The sequence below is a fragment of the Penicillium riverlandense genome (genome assembly GCF_028828495.1).
Source record: "Penicillium riverlandense strain IBT 135883 chromosome Unknown utg000006l_segment0_segment0, whole genome shotgun sequence".
Taxonomy (NCBI): domain Eukaryota; kingdom Fungi; phylum Ascomycota; class Eurotiomycetes; order Eurotiales; family Aspergillaceae; genus Penicillium; species Penicillium riverlandense.
Window position 1 is genome coordinate 209,812 of NW_026643197.1, and position 22,690 is coordinate 232,501.

General features: G+C 52.8%; 7 protein-coding genes across 7 annotated transcripts; 3 read left to right on the forward strand and 4 right to left on the reverse strand.

Annotated features, from left to right (window-relative positions):
• Window positions 1-1,506: 1,506 nt before the first annotated feature.
• N7474_006332 (uncharacterized protein) lies at window positions 1,507-2,953 on the reverse strand (the record flags this gene model as incomplete). Its single annotated transcript, XM_057197742.1, has 6 exons — window positions 1,507-1,971; window positions 2,025-2,221; window positions 2,279-2,396; window positions 2,459-2,490; window positions 2,556-2,672; window positions 2,914-2,953. 6 exons carry the CDS (start codon window positions 2,951-2,953, stop codon window positions 1,507-1,509), a joined length of 969 nt encoding a protein of 322 aa, XP_057051182.1.
• A 743-nt stretch (window positions 2,954-3,696) lies between these two features.
• On the forward strand, window positions 3,697-7,532 carry N7474_006333 (uncharacterized protein; the record flags this gene model as incomplete). The annotated part of the gene is made up of 4 exons (XM_057197743.1): window positions 3,697-3,875; window positions 3,929-4,019; window positions 4,074-6,614; window positions 6,663-7,532. 4 exons carry the CDS (start codon window positions 3,697-3,699, stop codon window positions 7,530-7,532), a joined length of 3,681 nt encoding a protein of 1,226 aa, XP_057051183.1.
• Window positions 7,533-7,726: 194 nt separating this feature from the next.
• On the forward strand, window positions 7,727-8,002 carry N7474_006334 (uncharacterized protein; the record flags this gene model as incomplete). Its single annotated transcript, XM_057197744.1, has 2 exons — window positions 7,727-7,804; window positions 7,850-8,002. 2 exons carry the CDS (start codon window positions 7,727-7,729, stop codon window positions 8,000-8,002), a joined length of 231 nt encoding a protein of 76 aa, XP_057051184.1.
• A 491-nt stretch (window positions 8,003-8,493) lies between these two features.
• Window positions 8,494-11,745, reverse strand: N7474_006335 (putative nuclear serine protease HtrA2/Nma111; the record flags this gene model as incomplete). The annotated part of the gene is made up of 4 exons (XM_057197745.1): window positions 8,494-8,664; window positions 8,720-8,917; window positions 8,968-11,268; window positions 11,338-11,745. 4 exons carry the CDS (start codon window positions 11,743-11,745, stop codon window positions 8,494-8,496), a joined length of 3,078 nt encoding a protein of 1,025 aa, XP_057051185.1.
• A 552-nt stretch (window positions 11,746-12,297) lies between these two features.
• On the reverse strand, window positions 12,298-13,354 carry N7474_006336 (uncharacterized protein; the record flags this gene model as incomplete). The annotated part of the gene is made up of 2 exons (XM_057197746.1): window positions 12,298-12,995; window positions 13,168-13,354. 2 exons carry the CDS (start codon window positions 13,352-13,354, stop codon window positions 12,298-12,300), a joined length of 885 nt encoding a protein of 294 aa, XP_057051186.1.
• Window positions 13,355-18,495: 5,141 nt separating this feature from the next.
• N7474_006337 (DUF2841 domain-containing protein) lies at window positions 18,496-19,810 on the forward strand (the record flags this gene model as incomplete). Its single annotated transcript, XM_057197747.1, has 3 exons — window positions 18,496-18,985; window positions 19,046-19,231; window positions 19,287-19,810. 3 exons carry the CDS (start codon window positions 18,496-18,498, stop codon window positions 19,808-19,810), a joined length of 1,200 nt encoding a protein of 399 aa, XP_057051187.1.
• Window positions 19,811-20,286: 476 nt separating this feature from the next.
• N7474_006338 (putative endo-1,4-beta-xylanase) lies at window positions 20,287-21,545 on the reverse strand (the record flags this gene model as incomplete). The annotated part of the gene is made up of 5 exons (XM_057197748.1): window positions 20,287-20,861; window positions 20,921-21,034; window positions 21,091-21,223; window positions 21,276-21,432; window positions 21,490-21,545. 5 exons carry the CDS (start codon window positions 21,543-21,545, stop codon window positions 20,287-20,289), a joined length of 1,035 nt encoding a protein of 344 aa, XP_057051188.1.
• Window positions 21,546-22,690: the final 1,145 nt, after the last annotated feature.

Here is a 22,690-nt window from a genome sequence, read left to right on the forward strand (position 1 = left end):
TTATACAATCCATCCGGGCTTCTATGTTCTCTGAAGCAAGCCCAGTCGCTCATCCCGGAATCGGACGATATAGCATGCAATGTGCAAAATTCCCAACCTCAGCCGCAAGTCTGAGACCGATGGACATGAGTCTAGAAAGAAGCCTGGTTTGGAATGTCTAAGACAGCGCGGCGATGATGGTTGGCCGCTGGATCGGGTCGGAAAGAGCGGTAAGCCCAGTCCAGTGCGCCTCCGCCGACATCATTCGAGATGAAGGTCTCTGATTCTGTGCTTCTGGAAAGGGGGTAGAGAAGCCGGATGTCTCAATCGGGTTGCTGCTAAAGAGGCTCGTCTCGTCTCGGTGGGCTGGTAGGGTTTAAAAACAGGAGATATTCTGCTAGGTGGAATTCTGGGGAACAAGCCTATTGAAAGACGGGTTGTATGATGTCGTTTCGCGGCGAAGTCCATGGCGCAAAGAGAAACAGCCCATGGGCATATTGACAAGAGACCCTCAAAGACTCGAGCCCCAGTAAATCTCACAGTCTAGATATGCAGCCTGGGGCCACAACTCCATTAGCTATGCCAGTTGATACCTCCGGATGCGAATATGCTGTTTCCCGCACGCACGTACCTTCCGCTGATTCCGAGGCCGTCCAACCAAAGCCCACTTAAGCAGCATAACAGCCAGATCATAACTTGCCCAGCAGTCTCTGTGCAACAGGCCATGAAGAATCTGGGGTAGCCTGGTGGTAGGGAGGGGGATGCTGAACAGGGCAAGTTTTCGAAGACAAAGAACAGAACCGTCACAGGCCAGCCTGAATTGCGATGCGGCGATGAAGCGGGCTTCGTGGACCAGGATGAAACTCAACGGCGGGCTCGTACGGGAGGGGAACTGAACGACCTTGGCGGGTGGACCGAGGCCTCTTGCAGAGCCAGGACTTGAACAATTGCCCAAGTTGGTTGGGTCGAGCTATATCCCCGTAGTTATGGAGGTCAATGCCAGATGGGTGAACTACCTAGTCCCCCAGATGAGTTTTCCTCGTACAAGGCATGGACAGCTCGCGTGGGGGAGGACTTTGCTCAGATGCTAGATGGTTAATATCACCGAGAGAGTATCGGATTCGTGCCAGAAAATGTTTCATTAGAAAAATATCAACCCGAAAAAAATAAACAAGAGGGAAAGGAAGACAGAATAGACACATAAAGACGTCAAGAAGAAGTGAAGGTCCAAAGTTAAAAGGTAACACGAGGACTACAAGAGATGTGAAAGGGGGGGAAAGTTCATCGCTCCAGAATCCTGCACTTTTCATCATCGTACACGCGAATCCATCCACCATCAGGGCTTGGAAAGAAATCCAGTACCCCGAGAATCAGAAAATATGGACAACTCAAAACAACAAGCCAGCATGCCATGCGGCATACCCGTTGAAGATCAAAACCAAAAGAGGAAACCGATCCCCAGGGCAGCTGTTGAATTTCTAACGGCTCAGTAGGTCCCACCACTAGAGCTGTGGCCAGGTAGCTGCTTTACACAGCCAAAAGAGGCTCTCGCTCTGCGGCCGGCTGCTCCACCGCCTGCGTGACGGGCTCGGCCGAGGGCGCTTCAGGGAAGTCCTGCGTGTTGACCAGGGGCTCTGAGGCGGGCTCCGAAGCGGGCTCAGGTGCCTTCGCGGGAACCGGAGCAGCCTTGGTCATCTCGGGGGAGGCAGTCTTGCGGTGGCCGATGTACTCCTGGGCCTTGGAGCTGTAGTCTCCGACATACTGCTTCATCAAGCCGGTAGCGTGCGAGGTGTGCTCGCCGGCAAGGTCCTTCAGCTGATTGGTCTGGGAGCTAATGATGGACTGGGCATTGCTAATCTGCTCGTCAATGATTTCGCGGTTGCTGATGTAGACAAGAGGAGCGAAGTAGGCGACATTGATGGCAATCAAAGCCAATCCCCAGAGCGGAACGAAACGGATGAGCCAGTACCCAGTGAAGGCCGCAACAAAAGCCTGTAGCTTATCAGAATCTTTCTAACACTCATTAACACCCTCATGAAACATACCGCAATCGTGTGGATGACATTTTCGGCGAACAGGATGCGCTGGAACTCAATCAGGAAGAAGTCTCCGAGCTGCTCAATGTCCTCCAGCACGGCTTCCACAGTCTCCTTGGGAATAGTGTAGTATCGGCGGGGACGGAACGAACTGGCGATGCCTTGCTTCAGAACGAGTTGGCCGGTAAGCTCGACGGCGGCGGTCACTACACAGAATCATTAATCGCACATCCCCGCGGAAACTTGTCACGCGACCAACTCACATCCCAAAGCCATGTAAAGGAACTTGAAGGCCCAGCGGAGGAGAGGCAGGTAGCGGGCGGCAAAGATGAAGCCGACAATGCTGGCGTAGGACACGGCGGTCGCGCGAGGTTGCTCCCACTATTCACAGAGACTCGGTTAGCAGGGGGCCTCTAAAATCTGGAGGCCCAGAGTCAACTTACGCTCAGGAGGCTGTACAGCAGAGAATGGTAGTCTGAAAAAAAGTATTAATATCGACAACTCCTCCGGTCAAACCGGTCCATGTGTGCGAAAACATACGAGTCAAGGGTTGCCCGGTAGCGGTGGTGGTCGAAGGGGTCACTCGCGAGTTCTTCAAGTCGCGCAGCTCGTCGGTCGTCCGGGAGGCCTCATTCTTGAGGTTGTCGACAACGGGGCCTATTGACAAGAAAAGAAAAGTCAGACTATTCTGCTGGCTCGACGACCCCCCGCACCCGAGGAAGTGCATTACCCTTGGTCACCGCAGCACTGATGCCTAAGCGACAGAGAAGAGTTCAGGGGATCAGTCCCGGGAGGTTTCGAGGGGATAACATGAGGGAATATCACTGCGGGTGTCAAGTCAGCAACACTGCATTTGACGGTCGTGGACGGAGTCGGACTGCTGTGCTCCATACCTTACTGCCCGTGTTCGGGTAGCTCACATCGCTCGAGTCGGCCATGGCGAAAATGATTTGTCTTTGTTTCTTGGTTTGGAGAAGACCGGAGAAGAAAAAGAATCGAGGGAACTGATGGAAGTGGAGGGAGACGATTGTGTGGAGGGGATCGAGAGGGAAGAAAAACAGGGTTGTTTTGGTTTTTTGGGTGATGCAATCCAAGTCACATGTCAACGATAGTTAGGGCTGACGATGATTGGTTTTAGTATTAGACCGAGATAAGCAGAGTTGATTCTCCTTTACGAGGATGAGGTGTTGGTCACCTAAGCTCCTGTGTATTCTTATTATTATTAGTGAGTGTTCTAGGGCAACTCTACTACTCTGTGTTGGAGTAGTAACCATGAAGTATCGGCGAACATGGGTGCATCTTCGACCGCTAGGTCAACAGTGGCTGAAAGTCAGCTCTCAACGATAAACTGTCAGTGAAAACGTGTGTCTAGGTACTTTTCGTAGTTCAAAATGTCCGCGATTTGAGCTGCTAAGGTTGTTAGTTATACTGCTGCTCAAGCTCGTTGGATCACGTGACCGCGCGTTTCCTCGTTGGGTTGTCTGTTTTGATCCTCGACCATCCACTTCATTCCGCCCGCACCTGGCGACAGAACCACCCAACCACTCACCCCGACGCGCCCAACGCTGCACCGATGGTGGTCGACTTACACTAACCACCTTTCGCCCTTTCAACTATACGCCGACTCTCTTTCCCTTTACCACTGAACTTCGCGGTCAGCGACCCGCGCGTTGTTTACATCATGGCCGCCGCCGGTACGCGGGTGCAGAAGCCCGTTGGCTCTGCAGCATGGATTGCGGCAGAGAAGGAGAACATGAGGGAGCTGGTGGACCAAGAGATTGAGGAGGTGGAATATCCCGTCCGCCATGAGATGGAATGGCTCAATGAGCACATGGCCGAGATCTTCTCCAAGGGCCAAGTGTGAGTTGTACCTACTATAGTCGGCAACCTTAGCATGCTGACCCTGTCCTTAGCAACCTCACGGACGTGTTCAAGACACCAGGAAAGATGAGGGGCAAGACTCCTCGAACGGCTCGGAAGCGGGTTCCAGAAGAGAATCGATTGGTGAGTGTCGTGTTGCTGGTTGTGCATTGCTGTCAGTTAACAAAATCATGACAGCCCTTGAGTGAGATCTTTTCCTCCACTCATAAGCAACTGGAGAACAGAGTCAGCCCGAGCCCATTCATTCATCGAGTCGTCTCCAAGCCCGCAAACATGATGGCTTCGACTGCTCCCCGCAAGGACGTGCCCGGGGATGTATCTCAGCCTGACTACCCTAACCTCAGTCAGAACCTGAACTCCTTTCCAAAATATAACACCGACTCTGGCTACCATGGGATGGTGGAAGATGACGAGATGGTCCTGCCGAACGTGCAACCAGAGTCTCAGACGTCTACCCAACCTGTTGAAGAACCTATGGAGCCCCACACCCAGGAAAGAGACATGTCGGTTGGCCCACAGCCGACCGAAGACTCCTTCCACTCTGCCCAGGAGAATGTACGATCTCGTGGGGAGACTGTTGAACCCATCAATGTCAACCCAGCGCCTACACAACAGAAAACTCGTTCGCCGGACCCACGGGATCCAGATCTAGATTCGAACGCGACCCCAACACTCAAAACATATTCCAAGTCAAAGGTCAATTCGGCTTTGGAGGAACAGCAAAAACAGTCTCCGGTTCAGAAAAACTCGAAGCAAAAGGAAGCTAAGGTGATATCTTCGCCAGAGAAGCCTTCGGCGGTACAGCCCGTGGCAACGCCTGGAGTTCAGCAACAGGATGATCAAATGGAAGAAGGTGAGGATGCAAACGAAGATACTGTTCTTGACAACCTTGACGATATTGGCTCTCCGTCTGATGGTTCTACGCCCGAGCGACCACTGGTTCGGAAGAGCAGTTTAACATTCGCTTCTCTGCCGGCGCGTGAGCCTCTCGGCAAAAGCCTGGTCGGTCCGCGAATTTCTCGCACCAGCCACATTGATCTCGCGAAACTGAACACTGCCGGACCTTCCAGCTATTTTGGCCGACAGACAGGAGGCCAAAGGATGACTCAAGCTGCGACTGAAGACAATGGCTCTTCAGGGCACATGGAGATCGACGATGAAAAGGAGGCCGAAGGCGATGATGACACGATCAAGGTTGGCCAGCTCCACAACAAGAAGTCGACCCAGACCCTACATGAAAGGATCAGTATGTTGGGCAAGCTCCAACCCTCGCGCTCCAAGAAGTCTATCTCGGCCATACCAGGAATGTCTGGGGGTCAGGTTTCTTACCCAGATCTACCGGCCAACAAAGCAGAGGCAAAATCGGAGTCTTCAAGCCAGAAGGCTCGCGAAACCCCGGCTCCGGAACCAGTGGCAGACGAAGACGACGACTGGATCAAGCCCTTAAGCTCGCCGCAACGTCCAGGTATTCCGAAGAGCAAGACTACCGATGTCATGGAAAAGCTCTTCGATGTCGAGAAGCAACAGTCAACCGGCCAGAAGGCTGGCGCCCTTATTACAACAGAAGCAGCCCGTCCCAAATCGGCGACTTCGATCTTTTCATCTCCTCGACAAGCTGGTAATCTGCAGGGCACATCCGCTGAGACATCCACCACTCCCGGAGGTTCTCCCAGGCGTTTTGATGGGCCCTTGAGTGCTTCGAAGATGAGACTACAATCCATCATGAAATCAGCAAAGGGACTATTTACCAGCACCGGTGCTGTCTCGAGTTCGGCGAGGTTTGAAAGCTCGTCGCCCCTGCAAACTCGATCTCAGCTCCAGGATGGACCCGGCGCTGACGTTGGTGGCGTAGATGGACTCGAGTCTCAAGCGCCCCATGCTTCTAGTCCATCTCGGCAAGAGGGCCACCGGACGCAGGGCTCGATTGAGAAAGCAGAAAAACAGCGGCAGAGGGAACTGGAGGATCGTCAACGGGAAGAGGCGCGTCAAGAAAAGGCTCGGGAACAGGAGAAGCAGCGGGCCATCCAACTCAAGGCCGCTCAAGACAAATCTTCCATTGAGCCGGAAGATCGGACAGCTCCAATTACTGGCAAGGCACAGGTGCAGCGCCAGCAGTCACGCGAGCCTGAATCAGTGCACGAAGTGGCGTCTAAATCCGTTTCCCAACCGAAGAATGAGCGACGTCCTGTCAGGCCAACTCGTGAAGCTGTACAAAAGCCCAAGCCGCAGCCAGTGTCTATCCGTGTGGGCAGCACACTGTCCCGAATGCCATTGCCTTCGGTTTCTTCCGGTGTTCAAGAGTCGAACCCTCCGGCACCTGCCCCAGCTCCTGCTCAGAAACAGGCAACTTTGAAGAAAAAGGGCAGTAATTCGTCTCTTCACACGGCCTCGTCGACGAGTAGCTTTAAGGGCTCTGTATCGAGTCAAACCCAAGCGCAACGGAAGGCTCAACTTGCCAATGAACGGAAGAAGGAACAGGATGAGCGTCGCAGGGAGGAACAAAAGCATGAACAAGAACGCAAACGAGCTGCTCAGCAACAGCAGGAAGAGGCTCGTCGGCACGAGATGAGAAGCCGTGCTGAAGCTGAACGAGAGCGTCGGGAACGCTCTGCTCAGGAGGACCCGCAGAAAGCCGCCCACATGCAGGCGATTGAAAAGCGGCGGCAAGAGAACGCACGCAAACACGAGCGACAAGGCAGCCAGCAATCGCTCAACGAGGTAAGAACCCATCGGCTATTTTAATATCATCTTGTTAATGTGTCTTAGGGTCCAATGCTTCAACATGAGAAGGCAGGGCAGCAATCCTCGCAACGGAATGACATGGGAGCCAATAGACCTCCGTCTCGGCTGGGTTATGGTCGAGCAATCAATCCGCCGGTACCAAATCCCGCCAAGCCGCCAAAGAGAGTGATGGATGAGGAGACGAATCACCGACCGGCGGTTTCCAAGCCCAGCAACGCCCATTCTACCAGTGATGCTAAGCGAAGGAAGACGGATGATGAACATAACCCCATGCAACCAGTGCGGGCTCCAATGGCTCCCCCAATTCGCAAGGAACCTGGAAAGCCGTCTTTCTACGGCCATGGCCAGGCATCAATGGCTCATCCATCTGGTTCTTCGGCCTTCAAAAATGCTCAACCACAGCGACCCGCTCATCCTATGGACATGGCGAAAATTACCAGCGGCAAGATCCCATTCGCTGACCCGAATCATGCGCCGCCCCCGGCTGCATATAAGCAGTCAGCAGCCAGTTCGCAGCGCGCTCCTCCCGCCAAACCGTCGCCTAAGTATCCCAACAGCGATAGTGTTCATCTACCGGAGATTGCCACAGACAGTGAAGATGAGGACGACTCGGATTCGGATATGCTCCCCGTGCCATCATGGGCGCAGACCAAGGAACTGGAAAGTATCCTGCGGGATCAGGAGGGTATGGAAGTCGACTCGATCTTCGGTCCAATTGCGCCTTTCTCGCTGGAAGAAACATTCAAGGCGGACAAGAAGATCAAAAAATACCGCGACCGCACCAGCAGTGCGAACTGGTCAGGCCCGGATGGGCTCACGCAGGATGAAATCCGGAGAGACCGCGCCGACAGGCAACGGCTCCGCCTCAACGGGGGGTGGTCCTTCAACCCCTGAGTTTGAGGTCAAGGCATATTGGGAGTTGATTGATGTAACTTTCTTGGAACTGCTTGTGATTGAACAGATGTGGTAGTTTGGGGAGTGGTTTGGCAATTGATATTTTGCTTGACCGGCGTTATGTGTGGGTTTCCCGTGTGTTCTATCTCTACGCGAGTTTCTGGAGTTATGATTGTCTTAGATTACAATTGCATATGGCATCCGTGGATGCGTATAGGCCTTATCTCGTGGATTTATATGGAGCATTCGTAGGAGTATTCAAGACCTGGAATGTCTGTTAGCGTTAGCATTGCCTTTGCTCGATAATAAAACACCAGCCCCCTCTTTCCCGTCATGAAAGCATCATTGGTCTAGTGGTAGAATTCGTCGTTGCCATCGACGAGGCCCGTGTTCGATTCACGGATGATGCACTGTTCTTTTTGTTTTTGAGATTCTTCTTCATATCAAATTCTTCTGATTATGATTTTTGAAACAATTGTAAATATTTTGTCAGATTCGACTTACGTTGTGGTGATCGTCGTGTACTCCGCTCTGGATATATATTTTCACATCGTGGATTTCGCACAGTTCTGCCATGTGCTTTCCACACACGACTTTGAGAAATAGGGAAACAAAGTAAATCCAAAAGTGTCTAACGTCAAAGCAGGGCACACACAACCCATTTAGATCCCAAAATCGAAGGAGAAATAGCTGCCATGAACCCATTAGAAGCCCGGTAGTACAGCCTGAAATGAAGATAAAAACACAACCAGATACGATGCAACAATATTCTAGATTATTTGTACGTCGACGTGCACTCCAGATAGAAGAAGACACCCGATTGGAAGATAAAAAGGTAAACAATATAGAAGACCCGGAACAAAAATCCTATTCTCACTCCGAATCCATCCTGGCAGCGCCGCTTTGTGCAATATGGTACAAGAATAAACTGCCTATTACCACCACTGCGAATGCAAATACATCACTCCGCATCCGGCTCAACGTCACTTCCACCAATGAACTCCTCGTCCATTGCGTCCGGGTTGAGGTTCGCGGCGTCGGGAGCAGCACCCAGGTTATCCTCATCCTCATGAGAGATGGTGCGCCAGCCCGAGGGGTGGGAGGGGTCCTTTCTGTATTCGGACATTGGGAACTAAGAAGGCACATGTCAGGCTATGCTACTAAAATGAAAATTGGACAGGACTTACGTAGTGATCGTTCTTTTTCATGGTAACCACCCATGGAACATTGTCGAAGGTCACAGCGCGGAGTCGGAAATAGGTGTTATCTGGGATCTTGCGCACTTCCTTGACGAAGGTATCTAAGTTGGGAGTCGGAACGCCGTTGACCGCGGTGAGGAAGTTGGTGGGCGCGAGGCCATAATGGTAAGATGGGGAGCCCCGGCTCTGGTAGAGATTAGTACTATTCTGATCGACAATCGCGACATAAATCTTACCCTTGCGCTCACATAGATCTCGCTATGCAACTTGGAAATCTGCTGTCGCACAGCATGGTGCGGCTTCTGCAGAACGGCACCGCAGAAAACAACGGCCTGGTCGGTTTCGAGATCTTCCGTGGGCACCGTCGGGACCTTGATACGCATCTCATGGCCGTCCCGGACAATCAATGCCTCCAATACTTCCTTTTCATACATCACATCCAGTTCCGAGACCCGGGTAATAAGCTGGCCATCCAATGTAAGGATGATATCGGCCTCCTGGAAATTTTCGGCGTCGGTTGTAAAGTTTGCAGGTGGGCAGTCGACCTTGCGCACCATAAAGAGCTGGTGACGAGAAGGATTGGCCTGAGCCACCTTTTCGATCCATTCTTCCGAGACGCCCATAATGCGCGCCTGGCTCATCTGTACGACGTAGCTCTCCATGTTCAGGATTCGCAGCTTTGGAGTGATGCCCTGCTGAATCTTGGATGTCACAGGGAGAAGTGACGGGGTGGAAAACCCGAGGTGGTACTCGACATCCTTGTGCGAGTTGGGGGTCCGTTCCCCGAGGTAATTCAACCACAAAGCCTGCACCACGCCATCCTCGCCGATCAAAACACCATTGGTACATTGTCCGCTGAGCCCTGTGTCTACAGTGACGGCGTCGAGGTTGATGGCTCGATACCGAGGGGCAGATGCGTTGGCGGGAATCGACACGGTGGTGATATCGGTGACGGCAGTCTTGGCCACGACAATGCGGAAGTTCTGGTTGAACCCAACGAAAATGGTGTCCTGGCCCTGTTTGATGTACTCAGTGCTGAGCTTGGCACTCTGCACAGGCGCATCGACGAGGCTGGGATCATATTGGATGATAGTGTAGTTTTGGAGGGGGTGTAGGAAGACCACTTTAGCGTTGAGGATGACCGAGTCAGCGACAGTGATGTTGATGTCACACAGATCGTAGGGAACAATGGCTCTGGAGACAACCACCAAGCCCTTTTCAGCGTCGATCACCAATCCGAACCCTGTTTTCTTGGCCTGGGGGTATCCATCCAATTTCAGAGGCATAGTGCATGACACACGCACGAAGCTGCGGACAATTTCTGCTGCTGCTGGTTGGCTGACCCCATCCAGCTGAATAAATTCTGCCTTTCTTGGAACTGGTTCTTCGGCAGGAATGGGGTCGGCGAGGTCTGAGAAGTCCCATAGTCCAGTCTCGTCATTGCGGACCGCCAGACGCATCTTTTGATGCCAATGACGATCGACATAGATGATGCTCGTCCCTTTCGTGTGGAGATCCCGGATGTGACGGTACGAGATGACCACCCGAGCGCGGTCAGGAATAGTCTTCATCACTGCTACAAATTCGTCCAGATTTCGAGTCCGCCGCTTGTCGACCGAATCAATGATCCACCCTGAAAGTGTGTTCTCGAGCTTGAAGGAACCCGCCGCCTCGCAAACGTAGACCCCCTTCGTGGCAATGGCATACAACCGCGACTGCTGGTACGACAGGTCGTGAAATGTGCCACCAGAAACAGTCACAAAGCGATCTGGGGAGATGGCGTGGAGATCACCCACTTGACACTCGACCTCGAGGTCTTCGCCTCCTCGCTGAACCAGTAGCTTCACCGTTTTGCCGACACTGGAGTCGAGAATGTCGTCGAGGCGGACGAATTGCGTCAGCAGCTCTCCATTCACCTGCAGAAGCACGTCTCCCTCTTGCAGTTTCCCATCTGCTGGGCCCTCGGGCAAGATGATCTCCGCGGCGAGCATGTTGGTCTCTGTGGGGGCAGCTTTACGAACGGCCGCCTCCCATTCGGGCGTCAGGCCGAGGCGACGACACTCATCGAACGGTTTGAGCAGCCACTGAGTTTGGATCGTGCCACGAGAGACCGGTTGACCCTGGCGAATGCATTCCAGCGCACGAAGTGGACGATCCAACGGCAGGAAATAATCCGTCGCTGCCCCGTCGGCCCGGCCACCAGCTTGCAGAGCTATCGCACGGCCGTCAATATTGACCACGGGACTGCCGGAGCTACCGCCACTGGCAGCAGCAGCAGCCTGGATGTAGTTTGTGTTGAAATCGCTGTACCCTTCGCCATACTCTGGTGCATTGCGGTCCAACCGACTGATCACACCCGATAGAATGCTCAGCTTTTCACCCGCATCGTTACCCACCACACGGATCTCTACACCGACCCGAGCAGCATCGGGTTGGAGCTTGAGCTCCGTGAGCTTCATGTAGCGGATGGCAGCCGGGTCGAACTTGAGAATCCCAAAATCGTGCACGGGATCGCGGTACACGGGACGAACGTCGCACTGCCAAACCCAACGCGGGGGCCAAGTCAATTACCAGTATAGCAGCCCAGACTATCACGCGCAACTCACCTCTTCATGATTATCGAAGATACAATAGCCCCAGAACGGACCGGCGCAGACGACATGGCGATTGGTCAAGATGTAGCCGCGCTCGGCATCGACCACGAACCCCGTGGCCTGGCTGCTCATGGAGAGGTCCGTATCGAAGGAGCAAGTCTGGCAGAAGTGAATAGACACGACGCTCTTCACGACCGTCTCAATCGTCGCTTGCCATTCGGGCGAATCTGCCTGCGCGGGCCCAACGGCCAACATGCGTCCCGCATCTTCCTCATCCTCCACATCATAGACCGTTCCATTCGCGGGGGTAGCGTCCGAGGGCGTCAGGACGGAGCCTTCGGGCTTTAACTGTTTCGCTGGACGCTCCGTAGCGCCGGCGATGGTACTACGCTTGCGCTTGGCGCCAAAGTCGGCATCCATCGTCCGGAGCAAGGTTGTCGGGCGAGGTTGGGGAGGAGAAAGAGGGAGACGGGGGAGGCGGGAGGTCGGACGCAGCGATCGAGCCGGAAGCGATGAAAAGGACAAGGACCAGGACAAGGACGCGAGGGAAGGAGCGACCCGGCGCAGACAAGAAGACATGCAAACGTGAGCTAAGCGTGAGCTGCGGCGGGAAGGCGCTGATTGGTTCACCGCCTTGGGCTCAGGTGTTGGGGTCAACTGATCGATTTTCAATTTAGTTACTATAGGAATAGTACATCCTCTGCATTTCTAGACTACTGGATCACCTAGGGTCCCTGAGGAGGTCACCGGGGCCACCATCACTGAGATAAAATGGTGTAGGTGGGAGCGGGCCCCGGGACGGGAAGGCGGCCCTTCACGCGACCTCGCTGGATCGACTTGGTCCTGGTAGATCGGGGCCCCGTGACGGCGCGCTTCTCCGGGGTTGCCTGGAGGAGCGAATCCGGGAACTATTGTTCGATATTGATCGATATTTCTGATATGCGGGAGATCCTCCCGTCCCTCCAGCCCACCTCAGACGGACTCCGACATGGACGAAGGGCTCGGCCCGCCGTTGCCTTGCATGCCTGGTGGTGTGAGCTTGGCGTGCGGTGTGCCCTCTGAACCTTTGCCTCCCCGTGGGAACAGTTCGTTCAGTTTGCCGTACAGATCGTGCACCGCGGGCAGATTGGGTGGCGGCGTCATGATAGCGGGAGCCTGAGGTGCCACGCCGCCCGATTTCTTTGCGCGGTCGGCAATGGTCGCTAGGTAGGCCAGGTTGGCCTGCAGCCGGCGCATACACTCGATGTATTCCTGGCTCGGTTTCTGCGCTGCGGGCTTTGGCGCATCCGCCAACTGCTCGGAAGTGTCCTGGTTTGAGTTGTTGGAAGCAGCCCCGGCCTTGCCCGCGGCTTGAAGATTCACCACCTCCTGCAGTAACGTAGAGTTGATATCGAGGAGGGTCGTGACGCGTGATTTCTCTCGGGCCTGAGCTTGCGCCTGCGCCGGGGACATAGGCTGAGGCGCGGTTTGGGGGGAGGAAGTTTGCGGTTGGAGTTTCTGTTGGTTGGGAAGCATATTGTTGGCCGAGAGCGAGGCCATGTTTTGCGAAAAGGTCTGCGCCACGGTGGAGGGCGTGTGGGCCGTGGAGCCTTGTGGCTGCGGAAATTGGTTCATGTTTGCGGCCACTGGCGGCTGCGAGAAGGGTGCTGAGAAATTCTCAAGGGATGCTGCTGCCATTATTATTAGCGGTCAACGCCGGATACATTCTCCAACCGACGTGCTGTACGTCTGAGGGGGGCTGGCCATGATTATGCGCGGCTCCCTGGTCCCTTGACGTCTGAGCGACATGTCACCGCCCCCGCGGGGCGGCGACAAGAGGTCGAAAGGGGGGAGATCACGTACCGGATGATTGTTGGAAACCTGAGGGCATCATAACTCCACCGGGACCGGGCTGCATGGGTATTGCGCCAAAGGGTTGTTGTTGTTGTTGTTGTGGAGTGTTGGGCTGATATTGGGGGATGGAGTTTGGGTAGAAAGGCATCTGCTGGTTCTGCGGGAAGCCCGCTGGGTATCCGGCATTTGGATCCATCGCGCAATAAGGTAGGGCAAAGGGGGCCGGCAGTGGACCGTAATATCGTCTCCCTTGACGATCCTTCAATGGCGATGATCCAACAAAATAAAAATTAACGAAACACCGGCTGCTTCTTCCTCGAGCGTTCCGAAAAGACCTGGATTACGTACACCGCACAGACAAGTGCCAAGGGGGGTTTGCTTCCTCGCGGGAATTCAGGGATGGCGGTTGGTCGGTATGAGAGAACCGGGTTTAGAAGCCAAAGAAGCAAAAGCCCCAAGATGATTGGTGGCGGGAGTGAGATCGACCTTCTGGTCGGTTAGTCGAAGGTGGTTGTGGTGGTCGCCCGAATCCAGAGTGATCAGCCGTGTGGGCGGGCGGGCTAATGCAGCGATGACCCTTTGGGCGGGTGGAGACCCAAGAGGGGGATTGAATCTGACCGGTGCACAGAAGAAGTGGATGTGCAATCGGTGTCAACTCAGACCGTCGTTCGAGAAACAGCAGTGGAAGCAGAAGTGAGAAAGAAAGAGTGACCGGAGAGAGGCGGTCACGGGATGCGCGATCGCATGGTCACCGCGGAGTAAGATACCGCATTACAGGCAGTATCGCTCGGTATTGTACAGTATGGCATGACACATCACATGACATGTTGAATGCCTGAGGCATGACAGCCAGTGCCTGTCCACCCTCACATGCCAGACGCTAGTTGCCAGCAGGGCAGCCGGATGACGTGCGGTGGCAGATGTAGAGCTTCAAATTCATCCACTCTCCTTTCATCTGATGATTTCGCTGCTTTGAACCGAGATAACTATCAACAAGGTGCACTGTGTACTACTGTTTACATGTTCCAACGGTACCGAGAGGGTCCACCAAAACGATCGTCGCTGGGCAAGGATACGAGTGGTCGGACACCTCCTTTCCGGTGCTGTCTTGTCAGTGGAAGTAATATCAACACCTGATAGCGAGCACCTGGCCGGTCATAGATAACGCCGTCCTTGAACTCACGACCCTGGTACAGAACACGTTCGGCACGCAGGATATTCATGGGCAGAAGGGAGCATTATTAATGCTCCGAGACTACGCTAACTATGGCGAGCATGATCGACAAGCCCTAAAGCCAAACAATGTGTCACGGACCCTTCGCGGAAGTGCGCTGAATTGACCCGGGTTTCGATCGGCTCTTTCCGTGATCTGCAAAAGGAGCATCAAGTGACAGGAGACCTGCGAGGAGAGAAAATAGTGGATGGTCCGTGTCTGAATTCATGAAGGCTTTGGAAGAGGATGTCGGTACCCACATTCGTGCATCGTGGCAGAACGGGCGGCATGCAGCACGCTAGAACTGGAGCGTCATGACGCCACCGCACTGAAACGATCCAGTTTCCAGGATATGCAAGGTGGAGATCACTGCCCGGCACGACCACGGAGAGGGTTGCGCAGGGGCATCGAAGAGGACCCCTATGAGGAATGACAGGAGCCTTTTCAGCCAGCCACGAGAAAAGGGATCTCGTACGGACTTAACCCAAAATGGCATTGTGTGTTGTATGTACATCTTCACTGGCATCCCTGGCTTGAACAACGTCTCATACCGCTGAAGGATGGTCCTGCATCGCACATACCGCGCCGTTGTTCTCCGGTCAAGCGGAGAACGACCCTGCGCTGGGATCGAGGCGGCACGTACCCATCGATGCCCATGCGTAAGAGACCACAGATTCCGTGGGGAGAAGGACTCGGTCCGCCTTTGAACACCATTACGAGCCGTGGTGGGTTCTGTAATGTCAGTTAGGCTTAAAAATCCAGTTGGATCCCGGGCTACACCCCTGTTCCTGGAGGGTTCGGGCATGGTCGCCGATTAAAGATCCTATATACATGAATCCCCAACTCAACCCCAAGTCCTATGATTAGCTGGAACACAAAAGGAAGCGTACCAGTGACCTGAAGCGGACGGAGATTTGACCTAGTAGGGAAGAACCGAGCCCGACATTTTAGGCCCCGCCCTAACTGTAGGGTGTACTTTTCTAAATTTTTGATTTTCTGTACGTCGAACTATTAGTGGAAAAAGGAGACCCACTCCCAAGGATAGCCTTGCATGACCGGCAGAGGGCTGTCAGTAACCGGAGTACTCATGCAAGCGTCCTCCGAACAATCGCCGCAAAAGAACCGTCTGGACCTACCCCAGCTCACCGGGGTTCTCTGCTTCTGCGAGAAACGAACTAATTGAGAACGAACGCATGCGCCACACTTGAAGAAAGTAGGGGGAAAATAGAGCAGAAACGCCAATGATTTGGAATCATTTCATCACTCCGGGGCAAAGAGTGTCCGGTTCTCCTCCCGAACACATCTAACATCAACTCTGCGGTTAATTGCGACATACAGCATGAGAGTCACATCCGTTTGGCTGATCCAAGCCACGAGTTGCCTGAATTGATTTTGCAGCAATTGCTCGTCCACAAGACTGGGTGAACCTCAAGTGAATCTCGAGATTATTTACGGTTGTACGGAGTACCTGGGCTGAAATTTGATTACGGGAAAAGATTTCCGACAGGGTGCAGTTCGTATTATTGTAATTGCGCAGCCTATCCCGAAAATGAAAGTGGCTTACGCCTCGTAATCATGTTGGAATGCCTTCTCGCCCTGGCATGTCTGGTCAAACTACGGAGTAGTTATCCGTCGTTAATCAACGGAACAACCTTGGAGAGCGCACCGTGCATTGTTGGTAATTAACACCAGACTGGTCCTTTCCGCAAGTCCGAGACTACCATTTTTCTACTCGGTGGTAATCTGCGTCTCATTATATCACATTATATCTTGGAGTAGAGAAATGACATACATAATCTCACCTCGAAACGAGGCAATGGAGATCTTTCTTGTAAGGATAAATGGCAAGGCGGAAGGGACACAGCGGCACTGGCCGCCTATTTAATAGCCGGATCGGGAAACACAAGGTAATATTTTGGCCTTTTAACTTGCTGTGAGAAGGGACTAGTGCGTGGTTGTCCCAGATTGGAGGCCTGACTGGGCCAGCAACGAACCGATAACTATCATTTCGCTATTTAGTCAATCAGATCAACCTTTATGTATTGCACACGGGTAACCCAATCTTATCTATTCATTGAAAATAGGTGTGGCTGAAAACCCTCTTAGGAAGGAGCCTTCTAAAATGCAGGGACTAGTGCAAACAGCGATGTTATTGTTGATCCTGTGGCTGAGTTGACGCTGCCCAGTGAATGTCATATCAGCAGTGCAATAATGTAGGAATTGCTCTGGGTCTTAGAAAGTTGGAATCCTAACTGAGGTGGACGTCCGATGCTGCACGATAATCTAACGCGCAAATGTACAAATGATACAGATAGCCAGATCTCACCTATGTGGATAGCGCTACTACGAGCGGAGATTCGGAAAGCACCCGCTTCAACACAACTGGTCCCGATATTGTTCGTATATGCCACCAGACGGCATAGCGCACCCCCGTATTTTTGCGAATGAAGAGCTTCGGAGAATTATTATCCAAGAGGTGTTCGGTATTGTAAATCGTAAAGGGTACAACAATCCAGAAGCGGGTCAAAGGCGGTAGTTTGGGTGTCTGCGATCTACAGAATGCCCTAGATTTGGTCCCCTGATTTATTGTTTTGAGGGTGGTGGGAAATTAGCAGAAGGTATCACGTCAGTATTTTTGTGTATTGCCAGTGGATCGCGGCGATTGATACTGGCTTCGGGAGGGCGGATCGTATAGATCTCATTTCCACGGAAGCTAGTAACCTCGAGGAAAGCAGCTCATTGACCCTGCATGGCATTGAACTTGCCCTGAGTCAATGCAAGGAGGAAGATAGTTGACCGCGAGGCAGCCGATTCCAGGAGACGGACTCTTGTAAAACGGCTAGCGCTGATCCGCATTCCTGGGCCGATACTGTACGACCTAGCACTGCCGTCGGGGCATCGTAGGGCCTGCCTCGGTAGAGGATCAACAATATTATCTTTGCTTTTTTGGTCGTTCTAGGGTGTTGGGTTCCATGGTCTGTGGACTATTGGATCAGTTATCTGCCTTCTACCAAGAAATCCCAGCCACCCCACTTCCAGCTATTCGGTTCTTGTTGCTTCACTGGCCGGTTTGATTCCTTGTACTACTGTCCATAATGCAATAAGGCTCAGGCGAGGGACACACCGTTTTGCGGCATTTGCCAAGGCGATCCCTTGGTTGCACAGCGGACGCGCGATTCGGGGTTGCGTGGCGCAAATACCAACTAGCTGACAGACACGAAGAAATGGATGCAATCTAGATAGAACTAGAATGCTACCATGCTAACTTGCGGGGATCGTCTTATGTGGAGAATGGGTGGCGGCGAAACATCGAGGACAAGTCAACAACGCGTTATGTAGTAGGCCTTCGTGGACGTGCATTCGTTTAGCGGCCCTCGGGCTCCAGTACGCATCTGTGGCGTTCATCGTAAATCAGTACTTTTTTGGGTCCCGCAAGCCTATCGTCCCCTGTCTAGAACTGGGCATCCCCACACGATTGGCAATTTCCGAGGCTGAGCATGCCAGGGCTGACGGGACGGCCGAGTTGATAAATCTCGAAATCTCCGTAGCAGATCGATCTCGTGAGCTTATTGTGTTCGAATTCCCCCTCTTGCTTTCTTCCTCATGCTGAAGCTTGGTCTTTTGAGCTCCTTCAACCGGGCTTCCTGGCTGTGAGAGATCTCTTTCCCTTTGTCCCGTTGGCGGTGGCCGCGTGCTGGCTAAACCCCTGGACCGGACAACCAACCACCTGCATGCGACTTTCAGCTAAAGCTCAGATGTTCAGATCGTATTGTATCTTCGCCACTTGTTTGGCCGCTTGACCCGAATAGGCTGACCGCCAGTCAGGCGCCGACAACCGTGCCCATGCTAGCCCAGGAGGATCAGTTATCCTGCACTCACTTTGCTCTCATATATCTTGACGCAACCGGCAACCTTCGTCTCAAATCCTCACAGTCGATCGCCGATAGTTGTCAGACAATCTTATCTCCAAGGGTAACGGATACTTTCTTACAGGCAGTGGCCCTGTCAAGAGAGGCCTGTCAGTCGCCTTGTCAAAGTCTGTCTTCCACTTGTCACACCAAAGCTTTCCGGTTAGCTAATTAGTTGTAGTTGAACCCAATATTCCAGTCTCGCCAAATTCAAAGATGAATAGCGAAAAGGACTTTCGCCAATTCCAGAGGCCTCGCACATCCTACTCTGGGATGGGAGCTAGGAATGGTCCCCCCATGCAGTCGCCATTTGATTCGGCCATTCCATTTCAGTCGCCAGGGTGGCCTGCTTATCAAGATCCCTGGCATTTCCAGCGCACTGATCTCCCCCAGCATAGAAGATCAAACGCCAGGAATGAGGAAAGCAACACTACCAGCGACTCCAGAGTCATGATATCCGTCAGGGATGCCGACCTGCTAGGTCGCTATTATAAAAAGGCCTTTGAGAACCTGCAACAGACAAATTGCCGAGTGCTTGCAAAGGCATATATCAAGCTCGTGGAGCCTCGCAAGCAGGTCAACTACCCGTACAACGGACGGAAAATCGTTGCGGGAACTCCTCGGCAGCTGGACCCAAATGAAACAAAGCCACCCTGGTGGCCATCTGGAGTAAGCCACAGAGAACCAGACCACCTGCCCAAATCTGGTAAGAAGATTATAGTATCCTCAATTTTTGGCAACACAGAATAACCGGACCGTTGACCAGAGCGCATTCGACTCCTAATATATATCTTGCGCGACCTGCGCACCAGCCATGGGATCTCAGCCAGAAAATTGAGGGAAGCTGATCAGCCTATCCGTCGTCAGATCTCCCCAATAGAGAGATTGGAAATCCTGGACGAGCTCTATCGAGTGCGACATGAAGAAGAGAAGTTCTTGGAGGGAAAAACTGGTATGTGGCTTCTAATCAGCCAGCTGATCATTAGCTTATTCCCAGGTCTGCATAGACACACAGGGGACGGTGTGGATCTCTCGTTCAAACTTACCCAAGGAAGCGGGCCAGAGCCACGGAGAACGCAGCCGAAACAGTAGCCCTATTTCAGTTCGAAACTCGGCCGCAACCACGCCGCGTGCTGCGCCAGAAGGCTTACCCGTCGACTCTCCTCACCATAGGCTCGCTTATGGTGGAGATTTTTCGGAAATCTCGCCGAGACGACAAGCTGCAATACCCCAAGCCAAACCTGGAAGGTCAACTGTCCCGGTCCCGCCTAGCTTCGATTCTCCGCCTGTGTTCATGTCGCCGCAGGACCTGAAGCGAAAACGAGAAAGCATGCACGGATTTCCTCTTGACTCGACTAGCCTTGCGACTGGGGCGCACTATTCTTCTATGAGCCCCGTTGAGCTTCAGGCATTGCCGATCAGGTACTATGGCGATCCTTATGATTATCAGCAGGGCGGTACCATTACAGAACCTTCGACAACTGGCCCATTAGATGAGCCTATAGACTACCCGTATCATTTCGGCTACTAAGAGCCTCGATCTCTCAGATCCCACACTAATGTCTTTCCTTTGTCACGGCTTCATGGTGTGGTACTCTGAATGAAGCGTTTTTTTATTCTGTTCGGTGTTTCCCGGATAGCGACCGGATCTAGAGCAGGTTGGGGTATTGTGCAGTGCATACATTTGAGATCTAAAAAAAAAGACGGTTCATTCTCCATATGGAATTTCTTCCTCCCTTGGCACCGTAAATACACATTTTGCTTAGGAAAGAGCAACCCATCCCATCATTTGGCTCGTCCAAGCCTAATGAAATCCACCATCTGCGGCTTATCCCCCACAGATACTGTGAGTACTAGTCATTCGAAAAGGTACAATTGTACTCGCTCTCGCATGCAGTCGCTCCAGTCCAGCCTTCGCCGCCACACTATTCCCCAACGTCGAGCCACACTGGTGGAGCCGCTGGTAGTGGTGGTGGTGCTCGAGCTTTTGGTGGTGGAGCTGGAGGTTTATGAGACAGTTGCCCCCAAAGCGGCCATAATACCATTGTATGCAGGCTTCTCCTCAAGGTTGTCGTCCCATGGACATGCAGCACCTTGGCCGGAGAAGGTGCCGGGCACCCACGAATATTTGTCTGTCCAGTCCCAGAGGGTAATGCCAACACATTTGGCAGTCTGGGCGCACGCACCAACGGTACTCTGGTAGTCAGTTGACTGTTGTGCAAGCAAAGCATCGGTCGAAGGTAGCGTCATCCGGATATCAAGCTCGGTAATGGCGACCTCGACGCCAAGGGCCACAAACGAATCCATATTGCTGGCCTGTGAACTCTGGCTGGGAGTGCTGCCGACAATGAAGTGCGATTGGAGACCAACGCCGTCGATCTTGGCTCCGTAAGCCTGGACCATCTTGACAATATTCTGTGCAGCTGTGGCTTTGGCACCAGCATATTCGATGTTGTAGTCGTTGTAGTAGAGCTTGACACTGGGGTCTGCAGCTGCTGCGGTGGCGAATGCAATGGGGATGTATGCCTCGCCGATATATTCGTAGAACACGTTGTCCCGGAAAGTCCCATCCTCATTCAGGGCTGGAAGGCATGTGATTAGCGTATGTTCTATTGCAATTCAGAACTGAACAAGAACTGACCTTCGTTAACCACATCCCAAGCATAGCATTGACCCTTGTAATGGGTAACCACGTTTGTGATATGGTTCTTCATGGCTGCGAGCAACGTCGCATTGGTCCAGGTACCACTAGTAACTGTGCAGAACTTAGATACATGACGCGTGACATGTCCGAGGAGTTCTTAAACTTACCCCAGCTGGGTAGCTGGTTATACCAGACCAGATTATGGCATCGGGTCTGCTGACCGTTGGCAATCGCCAGGTCGATAATGGCGTCTCCCTGGGTAAAGGTAAAGGTGTTTTGTTCAGGCTCGGTTGCATCCCACTTATCGCGTGATATTAGTATTTATTCTCAAGGTAAAACTGTGTCTACATACCTTTTGAGAATTTGCAGGAGTGATCTGGCCAAAATCTTGCGTGTTGTTCAATTCAGTCACGTAGGCCGTGTCACTCAAGTCCGAATTGTCTGTAGCTGTACCAAAATAAACCTTGCCAATGGCCTTAGCAGCTGTATTTAATCCAGAACCGTTTGCTCTGTCATATTCTGATGTCAGTGGGCCGTACATCAGGTCTCATAGGTCTCGATCATACAGATAAGGCAGAACGCTTGCGGCCAAGGCCAGTGTTGCAGCAGAGCAGCGAACCATTCTGAGAATTTCAAGTATTACACGGTAGAAGAAACTATGAGTGGTGTGAAGAGGGATGAAATGCTACATCTTATTCCTTTTATAGGTGAGACGCCGAGACTCATCCCTCCGGCGCTATGTTTCAGCAGGACGGACCGGTGTCCCGTGGCGTACAAGTCGCGGTCACCTCGAATAAATTTACCGACAGTGTCTAATGCATATAGCGCAAAAGAAAAGAGGACACGGAAATATAGATACAGCTGAATTAACCGGGAGATTTGATACCGAGTTCAATATCCGGAGTGTCCTCCGCACCTGTTCTAGCGCGCAGCCAAATGCGCCCTGACGATGTTTAATCCTTGTTTCCCCGCATGCAATAAATTGTCCAGTGGGAACCATCAAAGGCTGAACGGAATGCGCCTCTAGGGACGCGAGGAACGGGGTAAATCCGATAAAGTGGAGACGCCACAAAAACCCGGGGGAAACGATCCAGTTGATCCCGCACCTCTTTTCCATCCTGCATGCAGGGCTGCTGCCATTGGATCAACACATTATTGCCTACAACCTACACCCGACCCATGTCAGACTTGAATTCATCCCAGGCAGACCCAGGCACGGCGGGAACTGAACTTCATGCACCGGCCCCACAGATGCAACGTAAGAAACAAGTCTCGGTTCGCCGCACGCTCAGCTGTCTTCCCTGCCGAGTGCATAAGCTGCGATGTGATCGGCGTGTCCCTTGCCATACATGTACACGTTATCGCCGGGAGAGTGAGTGCCATCAGCACCCGGCCCCAACGGCCTGGCTGAATCCGGTCTCATCAAGACCAGCGGCCATTGCTCCTGGGCTGGATCGGCATAGAAAAACTACCGCAGACGGGAGTTCCACTATATCCCCTGAAAATACTCAATTACCTCTTTTGCCATCATCAGTTCCTGTCCTTATTCCCCTTTCTGGACCTCTATCATCGATATGCGACACAGTTAACGATTCTCTCCACACTAAGCGGTTCTGGAGAGCACAGCTAGCAACTCTCCTACCACCACAGCACCAGTGTGATCTTCTAGTCTCCTACTATCTCGAAAATGCCCATTGGCTTTTCCACGCATTCCATGTGCCAACCTTCCATCGCCAATATTCTGAATTCTGGTCCATCGAAACGGAG